Source organism: Heloderma suspectum, chromosome 2, assembly GCF_057233095.1.
Source record: "Heloderma suspectum isolate Gila_16-S chromosome 2, 16-S_ref, whole genome shotgun sequence".
In the NCBI taxonomy this organism is placed as follows: domain Eukaryota; kingdom Metazoa; phylum Chordata; class Lepidosauria; order Squamata; family Helodermatidae; genus Heloderma; species Heloderma suspectum.
The window spans coordinates 302,534,881-302,547,627 of record NC_139459.1 but is presented as its reverse complement, the minus strand read 5'-3'; the positions used below and the strand labels follow the sequence as shown (position 1 = coordinate 302,547,627).

Below are 12,747 nucleotides of genomic sequence, written 5' to 3'. Positions count from 1 at the left end.
GAGTTCAGCTGTGTCGATGTCTCCTTTAATCTATGGAGTGGGTGGTTTTTAAACAGTACAGGCTGGAGTGAAAAATGAGGGAACTCTGTGAAGCTGAGTTCCTAGCTTTTGTCCCTCCTTGGGCAGGAAGCTGCAGGAGTCGCCTTGTCGTGAGTCTTGCTTTTCCTACAAAAACATTAAATGGTCACGAACTCTCCCCAGTTCCATCTAGAGGACAGGCTCTCCATTACAAAACTTCAGAAAACTCCCATCTAATAAAAAGCCTTATACTGCAGGAAAGGAGGGCAAGGGATATTGGGCCATGGGGACAGGGTAGATTGAGACGTTATTTTCTAAAGTGACTTGTTTCTTCAGTTCAGAAAAATTTACAGAAGTAGCACTAAATTTTAAATAATTTTTAAAAAATTATTTTCTTCTCTGTGTTGGATACAACAGTATTCCAGGTATGGGGCAAAGTGTGATTTCTCTTTGCCTCCCTCCCTCCCTCTCCCTGTCTCTCTCTAAAGGGCGTGATTTGAACTGGGGATCTTGAGGTAATAAAAACATGTGATATTTTTGTTGCAATGCTCATAAAAGAGGTCATGTTTCTGAATTACTAGCCACTTTGAAAAGAGATGTGTGTATGCATGTATATCTTGTTTTATTTTTTCTTTACAGTCACATTAAATTCCACCCACCTACACACACATACACTGTCTCCAAGGAAAGGTTTTTAAAAGCATGAAGTATTCATGTAGCAAAATTACATTAATGTAGCAAAATACAGGGTGTTGAATTTATGAGAATATTATTCATTAAAACGGAATGTGTTTAAAAGGAACTGAGGTAAAAAGATCCTCTTTGGCTTGAAAATTTTATAGGTTAACGTCAAGACAAGCAAATATTAATGTTTCTTGTGTAACTAATAGGAGGAGTTAAGATAAGTGGCACTTATTCCCTCCCCCAGTTTTATTGGATTCATTTAAATTAGTATTTACAAGGTACCTTAGTAGCCAGCACTGGTATGTAAACTATATTTGAACTTTTGCTCTTTGTATGATCTGAAGGAAATAAGGCACTCTGGAAGTTTTAGGAAAATGCCCTTGTAAATTTTAGTCCTGAACAGTTAGTTCTTTGCAAATTGCACTGCTTAATAAAGATGAACTTCATGGCAAGTTAACAAAAGCAACTCACCGGAGATCCCTCAAAAGAAGGCAAAGGGATACAGGAACTTGCCAGGCATTTCCAGTGAATACAGCTGGCCTAGGCCTTTATGTAGCTGCATTAAGAGATTTTCCAATATAAACCCCTATTTGCATAATTCAGGTCAGCAAGTTGTGTTTTTTTTTTTTATTTAACGGATTACTGCATCCCTGGGGCCCAGCAGTGACCGAATGCTGCAGAGACTAGTGGCTGGAACTTGAAGGAAGAGACAGCTTGTCTTCAACCAATTAGCAATAGCAAACTAAACTTTTGAAAGCTAGAGATGCCCCTGCTGTTCCAAGCCGCTCCCCCATCCTCATAAAATGTACGAATAAGTTCAGTTTGGTTACATTTTCTCACTGAAACTCAGCAGTGTGACTCCATTGAGGTCTGAGCATTTTAAAAAAGTGTCCCATGACACTCAAAATCACTTAATCCAGATCATTTACCTACTCCTTCACATATTTAGCCACCCTTCATGCACAAGATCAGGGTGTTTAAGAAGGGGGTTGTGTTTTTTGGGGGGGGGTAATTTAATGTTCCAGCTTTTAATGTATGTTCATACATACAACAGTGCTTCTAAACTGTTTTGATTTATGCAGTTAAAAAAATCAAGGAATTGGTAAATTTATGCTGAATAAATTTGATGTGACTAGAGACCAGAATTTCAGCATATGTTTAACTTTTAAAAAACAAAACACTATTTAAATTTCAACTAATTAGTCCAGTGTGTGTGTGTGTGTGTGTGTGTGGCGCGTTAGCCCTTGTGATTTGGAATAGAATACATCATGCAAAGCAATCCCCCACATACCTCTATTAACATTATTATTTTGCACATGTATAGATCTTTATCAGAATACCATATATTTTAGAATTCTTATTTCATAAGTGACCTGGCATAAATCTTGAACACTACATTCAGAATAGAAGTTAAACACAATACGTTCCTCAAGGTATCTCCTAATCCCCTGGGTATTATCATTACGTATTAGTAGTGGTAGTATTAAATTGGTTTCCTTATTTACATACTTACTACATTTATACCCTGCTTTTCCATAACATATACCTAAGGCCGCTAAAAGCACTGTTGTGGGTATGCTCGGACTAGAAAGTACTTCCCAGTCCTTATGTTGACATATGGCGTGAATGTCACAAATCCCCCTACAGAGACAATGTCTGTTCCAAAATACGCACAGAACTCTCGCCGCCAGGTCTCTCTCCCCCCTCCACCTACGCAGCCGCCACCCGCCCCTTTGCTAGAGCCCGGACGAGCTCGGCGGGGTGGGCGGAGAAGGGCCTTACCTGAGCAGGACCTGGCCTTGCTCCTCTGCTTGGGCGTGAAGCTGGAGGCGGGCCCCCCGAGGAAGCTGCCCGGGTGGAAGAGGCTGCCGCCGTAGTCGTGGGCGGCGGGCACGTAGGATGGGTAGGTGGGGATGGGGTGGTGCGTGGCGGGCTGCGCGCCCATGGAGGCGGCGAGGCTGCTGCGCAGCGGGCTGGCGCTCTCCATCTTCATGCCGTCGGCCAGGGCCACCTGGTATTTGAGCGGCTCCTTGTCGTCCTGCCTGCCGCCGCCGGCCGAGGCCGAGGCGGGCGAGGCGGCGCTGCTGCTGGCGTTGGGGTCCGGCGAGACTTCCTTGGGCGGCGTGGGCGGGAAGCCGAAGAGGTGCGAGCCCGAGTGCGAGGCCGGCGTGAGGGACGAGGCGGAGGCCGCGCTCGACGCGGAGCTGCCGCCGCCGGGGTACACGGAGATGGCGCCGGGAGGCGCGCCGGCCGCGGAAGGGTGCAAGGGCCCCTTGGTGAAAGGGTTCACGGTCCACGGGTTGTGATGGTGGGCCGCCGAGAGCGCCGCCTTGCCGCTGTCCAGCCAGGGCAGGCCGGGGCTGTGGAGCAAGTGGGGCCGGCACATTTGGCTCCCGGTCAGACGGGCTGTGGACGAGGAAAGGGCGCCAGTCAGGAAGACCAAGGCCTGTGGCAAGACGTGCGCTCGCTTCCACTCTCCGGAACCCCCCCAATCCTTCGCGCCCACTTTGGCGGGGCCTGGTGGAGGGCGAGATGGCATCGCCTTTGACCCGCCCGTCCCCAAGCTAACATGGAGTGAGCCTGGTCGCCCCTTGACCACGAATACGCATTTCTGCTTCAAGCAGCAGCCATTAACAGGCGTTTCAAGGCCCGAGGAAAGGCGCTCTTCCAAAGAGTGTTACACGGACAACCCAGGCCGCCACCATAAGCGGGCTTGAGCCCTGGCTGCGATTCATCACACCACACAATCTAACACTTTTCTTTAAAAAGCTACAAGATCAACGGTGAAGAACAACAACAAAAAAGCCACCCGCGTCCTGTTCTGGAAATCAGGGGGGATTGGGGCAGAAAATTGCACAAACGTAACACATTCTCGGCGGCCCCCGTGTTTTGGAGCAGTTGGGAAGCCACTTCGCTGCCTCCACCCCTTGACTCGGGGCAAACGAATGAAAGCAGCGCCAGGCAGGCAACTCCAACCCCACCTTCCTACAGCCAGGGAGAAAGAACACTTTGGACATGGAAGCAGACGGCCACCAGGAATGGCACACGAGGTGGGGTGGGCAAGGCGTTGGGATTCTCCCCTTTGCGCGCTTCCCAAACAGGCTTGGAGCAAGGCACACACACCTCCCAACAGAGGAATCCTATTAAGCAGAATGAATTTAAACCAATGTCTCCGTGGAGTGTGTGCGCGTCCTTGCTTGCAATGACGTTTATCTTTTAAAGTTGTCTCTACCCCCAAAAAAAGAAAAAGAAAAGCGTGACATCTCCCCCCCCCCCCTTTCAAGTATGCAGGCTGACCCAGAATTTTAAAAGTGTTTCAAATTGGGTTAGATTTCATATCCGGGAAATGGCCCCTGTCTTGTGCCTGCGAAATAGATTTGTAGCTACAACCTCCTCCCCCTCCGCGCACGAAGACGCCGCTTCCCTTTCCTATTCGCCCCCCGCCCCACTCCAAACACCCACCCACCCAACCTGTATGCCAAGGTTTTTCTAGGATTAAACCTACCCCGGTCGCCCTCCTCTACTACTGCTCCTTTGCCAGAAGCTTTCGTCCCTTCTCCGCTAAGATCAGCAGGAATCCGAGGCAGATACGGAAAGCAAGAGGGGGTGGGGGGGATTTACCGTGAGCCTGGCTGTAGGAAACTCTGGCTCTGGCATGGGCTGAGTTGGCATAGTACGGGTTGCCCTGGGAGTCCAGATGATTGAAGAAGACATCCACTTCGTCCGGAGGTAGGAGCTGCGCCGGCTCCATATAGTTATGCGCCAGTCCCGGATGATGAGTCTCCGGATGCTGCCCGTTCAGTACGGCGTGATGGGCCATCCAGCGTGGCTGGTCCGTGGCTACCTCCATTCCTGTGGGTTTCTTCCCCACTCCACCCCTAAAGCCCTCCCTCCGACCCCAAACCGTTTTGGTTTGGTTTAACTTGGTTCGGTTTTAAACGGTAGAGATCTCAAAAGCGGCTAGGGTTGGCCTCGGAAGAGAAACAAAAGTAACCGTGTGTCCCTCTTTTTAAAAACAGGGAAGTTGTGGAGAGAGGCTCCTGCCACACACCTGGGATCACCACCTGTAAGAAGGAAGGAACGGTTAGTACTTTACATGCCTTTTGAAGATGTAGTCCAAAGAATACACGCTAGAAGTCAACAGATAAGGTTCTGCAAAAACTGTCCTCAGAAACATGGGCGGGGGAATCCCCCTCTCCTCAGAATCTTCATTCTTCTACTAGTTGCCCCTACATATTTTTAATGGCTATTTTCTCTGTACAAAAATAGCATCAACTTTTCTACAGTTTTCAATAAACGACTTTCCTCTAATCGTAATAAAAGGGGAAAGGGAAACAGCCCTTTGATCTACGTGGGGTTTGTAAAGGGGGCTCAAACTGAGATAAAAAAGAAAAACACCAATATTATAAAGGCGTTAAAAAAAAAGCAGTTCGAAAGCATTTTATCCTGAGGAATAAACCCAGTCGTCTTTTTCTCATCCCCTCTACCCCACCCCACCCCATCCTCGTTCATCTAACAAACATACTTACAGAGACCTCTTCCAAGCAGACAGAATCAAACTCCAAATGTTTGAAAAGTTTCTTTATGAGGTTGTAAACGGGGGGTGGGGGTGACGGATGATTGTTTGGAGGATGGAAATGCAGAAAAGAGTGAGTGAGGGAGAGGCGAAGGAGAGCGAGCGAGCGAGGAGGATTGGATGGAGGCTGTTACTCAGATGGCAAGCGCCACTTATTCTGGCCTTTTTTGTAACATCCCCAAAGCATCCTATGTCAGCTCTGGCGCCAGCTGGACTCAGTTCAGTAGACATGAACTAGGGGCTACGCACAGGCTAAGAACCTCCGCCCAGCCAATCAGCAGCTCGGCGTCCAGCCTAGCCTTGCGATTGGCCCCAGAAAATCCACATTCCCCCTCATCCAAACAGCGAAAAAGCGCTGAACCCGCCAAAGAGAACGACTCTCAGCCCCTCCCGCGCGCGCACACGCTCTCCGTTGCTCTCCTCCATTGCTTTTCATACGTTCAACTCCCCGCAGCACATAACTCATAAGTTCTGCCCACTCAAGCTTTTTCGTTATTAATCAAGAGTGTTCTGTACTAGAGAGGAAGATTGTTTGTTGGTGAAAAGTGTGTACTTCATTAAATGTAAAGCTTGGCCCATACCAAAGATTGGGGGGGGGGGTCCGTCTGCAGTGGGCAGTAAACCACTTGGGGAGGGTACTTGACTGAGTGCCGGGAAGAGAGAGAGTGGAGGGACAAGGGGTGTGTCACAAAATATGCACAATTTTAAAGGGGAGGGATACCATTTGTTAAGGACAAGAAAGCTTCTCGACTCAGAATTTTAAAATAAGGGTAAAAATAGCGTGTTTTTTTTTTTAAAAAAATCAGGTAATAATTAGAGGAGGAGGAAGAGGAGGAGGAGTATTAGATGGGCCAGGTCTTAGAGATCCAGAAAAGCATTTTTTGGAATGCTTGAAAACCATTGCAAATAAAACGGAAGTGGGTGTTAATCCGAGTATGTGTGAATTTGAATCAAAACATTTTAAAAATAGGGATAGATTTATTTCTGATTGTGCTTGCCCATTTTCTTTCCTCTTCATTTCAGTGGTTTGGTTATTAACGTTAGTATTATTACTTCATTCCCCATAACTGTAGTCCTCCTGAATCCCAGTTACTTCACAATAACTAGCCACAAAAAGATTTGAGTTCTTAGAAGTAAATACATTCAGGATTGCACCTGCTGTGGCATTTTTCTTAGAATCAAGTCATGTTTGTTAAGGGGAAAAAAAAAACCCTAATATACAACATTTAAAAGGAAGCAATATGTCTTTGAATTCACAGATTTAGACGTTTGAAAGTTCAGGTTAATTAAAAATATCAAATTCCTTTAGCACAAATTTTTGTGTTGTTTTTTAATGACAATTCCCATGTAAATTGATTTGGAAGTAATTCTGGGTTAGAAGTATAGATTAGTCAGAATATATCCTTTCACTCTGAATTTTCTTAAATTTGGTATTTTGATTAAAACAAAAGAAACCACTGCATCTGTACTCTATACTGAAGGTATGAGTCTTTCCGGAGAGTTTAATTGGGGGGGGGGGGAATCACCTCTAGCGAAGGTAATATTTAGAAGTCCCTGTTGAGTATGAAGTCGGGATATTTACAAGTCCAGAGGAATCTCAAGAAAACCACAGATATGATTGTATGTAGTTTTCATTCCTTATGGGATATAAAACAATCTGCCAGGACCAGTCATCTATCAGTCTACCAGGACCAATCGTATTCAAAATCTTGATGTGTTTTTACTCTCTGTATATCATAACTATGTTGTTGTTTGGGTTTTTTAATTTTTTTTTAAGAACCTATTTCTGTTCGTTTGAACCTACCGAAGCTTTCAAGTCTGCCGTTTGAAACAGCTCCTGCCACCGGCCAGCTGGGTGGCTAGAGAGAACTCGCTGCTTGCTCAGCAGCTCTTGTCTCCTTAACAACATTTAACACTTTCCAGTAAAAGAAAATTCTCCAATTACCCCACAAAACATCGATTGTAGATTAAAACACAGAGACTTTTCAAAAACATTTTTCAAAATGAACAAACAAAAAACAGAAACAATCTCACTATTTAGAACACAAGCTATTTAGTGGTTACATTTCCCCTTCTACCATTCAGTATTTCTAACTGTATTTTATTTTATTTGTAGTGAACTTAGCTTTTTCACACGACAAAATCCCTTTTCCTGGAGAGCCAGGTTCTGTATTTTGTTCTTAAGCCCACCGCCACCAGCATGGCCAATATTCGGATTTTTGCATTTGTCACAGAGCCTCGCATTCGGAGGCCGGTGGCTTTGTGCCTTGTTTCTTCCCTGCTCCGGATCAGATGATCTCCAAAGCCTTCTTTTGAATCCAGCACATGGGCGAGCCCTAATACAATCTCTTCTCCCTTACCCAGCCTCGGCCCCTATTCCAAATCTTGCTTGTCCTGCATAAGTAACCAGGCGATTTAACTGGTTAAGGAAGGGCAGAACGAGGAATGGGGCGGGGGGGGGGGGGCGAGTTCCTTCTCGAATGCTTCTTGCTAACTAACAGGGAAATGAGCAAGGGCGCCTGCTGCCATTCTTGCACACGGGACAGGCTCCCCTGGATATTGACTAGAGATCGGATTCCTCCTTTGAGCCTCCTTGGCACGGCAGGAGCTGTGAATTCTCCCTCTTTACGCCTTTCTCTCCCCGCCCCCCCCCGCCCCCAACTCGTCTTTGAGTGATCTGCGTGTCTCTACTTTCTAAACTCGTAATGCCAATGGACATCTAGATTAGGAGATATTCTTGCAGATTTATCTCTTCAACACAGAATACCTGTACTTCGGACAAGCCTTCTGGGTTGTAAAAGTTATGATCTCCCTAAGTTATCTCTGTTTTCAGGACTGAGGTTATTTTTAATCCTTCCATTTTAATACAGAATAGATACAATTTCACGTACATTATAATGCTACACACACAAACACTTTCCCCCCTGCAATTATGATTTCGAAGAGAGATTTCCACCCCTGATTTGGGACTTGCTGCTCAACTTGCTTTAAACCGATGGACAGGTGATGCCAGGTGATGCCATATTGTTGCGGTGAGCCCCCCCCCCCCCCAGCGTCGGTTCATTTGTGCTGGTGGAGGCAGGCACCTGTGCTCAGAATAACACGCGCGCGCAGTGTTCTTCACAGTGAACCGCCTTTAAAACTCGGCTGACTGCTGACCGGGTGGCACGGTGGCTGCAGGAACCTCTCTCACACTGGCCAAAGCAGGTAAAGAAATGGAAGCCCTTGTACCTGGCGCTAGAAAGACGCACACCATCGCCCTACCCCCGCTCGCCACTACTTAGCGTCCAGGCAGAGACTCGCCAGAGAGCCCTGCTGCTGCTGTAAGGAGACTGAGAAAGAAGCACGTTCTCGACGTCTACTACTTTCCTTAGTGCAGGCGAAGGAGGGGAAGGGGACGTAGATGACTTCGCAGTGTAGGGGGATGCTGCATGCACCCCCTATAGTTTTGTTCTCCCGCCCCCCATGCACTTCAGACTTCCCCACCCCTTCACTTTCGCGCAGCCCAATTCTACCTGCGTGTGCGTACTCGGAAGTAAAACCCGCTGTGTTCAATGGACCTCATCCCCAACGGAGTGTGTTTAGGGCTGCAGCCTTAATGTGCATTCTCTTAAGATCGGTGGCTGAAGGAGGTCTGTGATTTCTGATTCTTCATTACACCGCACAATCGTATCAGGCCCGTATTCGAATTGAACTGACTTGAGTTAAGGGAGGGCAGGAAGTTCTGAATGTAAGATCAGCTTCCCTCCCCCCACACCAATGTGCTGCCTCCTCTTGACCCTTTCCCAGCATCCGAGATAGGCGCATGTATCCAGGCCTAGGCTGGTGCTGAGAGTGGCAGAGAGATATTAAATTTGGTTGCCGAGCAGCCAAAGGCGCAAGAACACATGGACACTCAGATAGACAGGGGGTTTGCCTATAGCTATAGCAAATGTAGAGCTTATAGCTTCCCATAACTGCTCAAAAACCACAGTTCTTTTTTTACCTAACCTTCCTGCTCCCCACCCCCCACCCCTTGACACCAAGAGAGTTGTCTTCCATGTGCTTTTGCCCTGGTGGGTTATTTATTTATTTTGGTCCCCTGTCCCCCCCCCCCACTTTTAAAGCATGCCCAGTAGTTCCAGTGCATTTCAATAGAGGCTAATAGGGCCTTACTGATTCTCGACTCATTTCCGCCCTCCGCCCCCCCGCGACTTTCTTCAGAGTCCTCAGCAAAATGCTATCGCAATTCTAGCCGTAATCGGGAGGTGTTTTCTTCCTTCTTGAACAGAGCTTACAGCAGCAACATGTAAAGTGAAGTGTACATCAGTTTAGGAACAGAAGCGTCATTTTCCGTATAATTTTAAGATACAGTTAATCAGAAACTCGCCTCGCGCTGCTCTGTAAAGTCAGGGCACTTTCATCTTTGTTGTCTTTAATAACAGGCACGCACGCACACGCGCTCACGCACAGAAATCTACAATATAAGCGGCAAATGACCGTCCCAACTCTTCTTTCCAGTCTCCCTGAATGGCTTTTTAATCTCTAAAATCGCTTTTTCCTTTTCTGGTAGTAAACAAAAAAGAATTTGCTCCTCAAAGGCACCAAAAGCAAGTATATTTCACTTTCTTTTTTTCTTGTAGGCTGTTGTCTGCTAATTACTTTAGTCAAGTCATACAACGCCTTTGATCTGATATGCTTATTTATGAGCGATTATGGCTCTCTTCATAATCATAGTCGAGAGATTATGTCCCGCGCAATCTTATGCATGTTTAGGCGGAAATTACAGCGCACTATATTCAACCGGGCCATTATTTCAAATGCCCAGGAGATCTTTCTTCCTTTGACACCTTGAGCTACTCAGTTGTCACTGGGCATTAGCCACTCTGAAAAGACAATGTTCCAAGGCAGAGTTGTGGGACGAACCTTTTCCCCATCCCCCTCCATATTCTATTTTCCTTCAAAGAGTTGGAGAACTGCAGTGCGGGGCAGGGGGGCAGAGAGAAGTAACTTAGGACACCCGTTCGCTGAGAAATCGAGTTGAAGGAACCTCTCCAGGTGGTAATGTTAGTCCTTTTGCCACTACTGAGGGAATATCTTTTAGCCAAATAGCCGTGCTGCCACCGAATCTTTCTTCCCCAGCCTCCTGTGTTTAGGACTGGAAGATAAATGAACTCGGTTCCAATCAACAGGTTTTAAAAAAAAAAATCCTGGAGTTAATTAATTTATTACGTTTTGAATGTCCACATTGAACTGCCCCTTGCCTTAAGAAAAACTTAACCTAGACCTGGGAAGGTTTTTAAAAGTGTGTATATTGGGGCCGGATGTGTGTGTGTTAGTTACATTAAGTAGGGTAATGGTGTCAGACCCCTATTTTCCCCTCCTAATGCTATCTCCCTTTTAAAACACTGATTTAGAATAATAGGTTGATTTTATTTTATATTCTCCCACTCTATGGAAGAATAGATACAATCATCCAAAAGTAAAGAGGGAAGGACATACCTTCCTGCACTTCCAAGAGTGAAAATCACCATTAGCAGTGTGACAGTATTAGGGGCGAGGGAAGGAAACGTACAAGCCATTTTACCGTTGACCCAGGCACTTTGATGTTCCAGGCATTTCTTTTTTTGTGTCAACTGACACTTCCTGGGATCCAGGCCATAGAAGAGAATAGGTGGTGGGGCTTCATTTGGCTCCACTTGTTGGAGGAGTTGTGATCCATTTGTACAACCACTTGGTCTAAGCGTGGAGGGGAGGACTTAGTGTGTGTGTGTGTGTGTGTGTGTGTGTGATACTACTTTGTGAAGTAGCCATATATGCAAGATGTGTGGGTGAAACAGGCAGAGACAAATAAGAAAGGTTCCCAATGTTTCAGATGCTAGCATTTGTGCGGGGAGAGGGGATAACAACAAATGGCAAGCTTTTAACCCCTGCAGAACTCCTTTCTTTCTTTGTTCTCCTTCCAGAACTGAAGAATGCTATAGAACTGGAAGGCTTTCTGCACTACCTACACGTTTGATGCAACAGAAGTTTCATTTGAACCTTTTGCATTCTTAACTGTATTTAGGAGTAACATTCCAAATTCACTTCCAAGTGTTATATATGGAGATACTGCTGCCTACACACACACACACACACACACACACCATTCTAGGGCACAACCTTATGTGGTGTGTGTGTGTGTGTGTGTGTGTGTATGAGAGAGAGAGAGAGAGAGAGAGAGAATAATGAACAGACTGACATTCCTAGAGTGCTCGAGATATAAATTCTTCCTTGCAGTGTAAGACAAGATTTGAGGTGTGTGCGATCAAGTTGCATCATCACTATTTGTGGGTAGTTGACCGGTGTAAACGACAACACAAGAGCATGAATACCTGTTGGGTGTGTGTGAAAGAGAGAGAGAGACCAGCAATTCCTTCTTCTCACCTGAAGGCAAAATGTTTGAGGATGGGCGGCTAGGATGTGTGAGATGGAAATTACATGATGATCATCAGATTTAGCATCCTTAGTGGGAATTCGCGGGGGGGGGGGGAATCTCTGCCTCTCTCATCTGCTCCTCCACCCCAGATTATTGTGTAGGGGGAGGGGAGGATTGACAGTCAGTAATTGGGCAATAGGAGGCTCCTTCTCCCCAGCCAGGCGGCCCCAGTCACTGAGACGCCGGGCTTCTGACGTCACCCGCCGCTGCCAAATTCGCCAGGAAATGAACTTTTTAATAATACCGACCCCCCCACACACACACACAGAATGCCCACCCTGCTCAGCCTCTCTCTCTCCCCGAGCGGCAGCGGACTGGTGGTCTCAGGGGAGCTGGGGGTCCCCGCTTGCGCCCCTCCATCGAAGCCGCGCTCCTCCCCCCCCTCCCCCAGCCCGTCGCCTGCCTGTCACCTTCCCATCCAGACAAAACAATCCCAGATTCTCCAACAAGGCCGGGGCGGGAAGGCGCAGCGGAGGCACAGCCCAGCGCCCTCTCCGCGTCTTGTGCTCCGCAGCGGGGATCCCGCCCCGCGTCGCAGCAGTGGGAAGGGGGAGATGCAGAGGCGGCGGGGCGGGCTGGAGCTGGGGGAGCCCTCCTTGAATTCCTTTCCCTTGACCCCCACCCACCCCGCGCTCCACTCTTCCTTTTTCGTTTTGCCTTGCTGCTGCCGGATGCCTTCCACCCAGAGCCCTCTCTGCTTCCTCCTCTCCACTGTGTTCCGAGGAGGGGAGAGCCCGTTTCGAAGCAAGAGGGGAGCCGGGGTGATCCGGGCAAGGGGAAGCCGGCGTGGCGAGGCGCTGTACCTCCCGCTCGGCTTCAAGCCCTGTGTTCTGGCAGGGAGGGTGGGAGGAGATGGGGCCTGCAAAGGAGCCAGGCGGATCTGCTAGTGGCGCGCCACTGCTACCCTTCCTCACTGCAGGACTCCAGAAGGGACGCGAGATGGATGGACAGACAGACAGACATCTCCATGCAGCAGTAGCAGACCCTGCCCAGCAGAGGCGAGGCCTCGGGT

The 12,747-nt window shown here is 47.6% G+C and overlaps 1 protein-coding gene across 4 annotated transcripts in view; it reads right to left on the bottom strand.

The window, feature by feature from the left end:
• GATA2 (GATA binding protein 2) overlaps nt 1–12,747 on the bottom strand; it is a 37,838-nt gene that overhangs the window by 11,815 nt on the left and 13,276 nt on the right. For 3 of the 4 annotated variants that reach the window (XM_084840156.1, XM_084840155.1, XM_084840158.1), the window contains exons 2-3: nt 4,324–4,766; nt 2,485–3,108 (exon numbers count right to left, since the gene is read on the bottom strand). In XM_084840156.1, coding sequence (XP_084696282.1) covers nt 2,485–3,108; nt 4,324–4,552 — 853 coding nt within the window. In that variant the 5' untranslated portion in view covers nt 4,553–4,766. Of the gene's footprint in view, nt 1–2,484; nt 3,109–4,323; nt 4,767–5,231; nt 5,596–12,747 lie in introns of those variants that run through there. The other variant, XM_084840157.1, reaches the window with a different exon arrangement.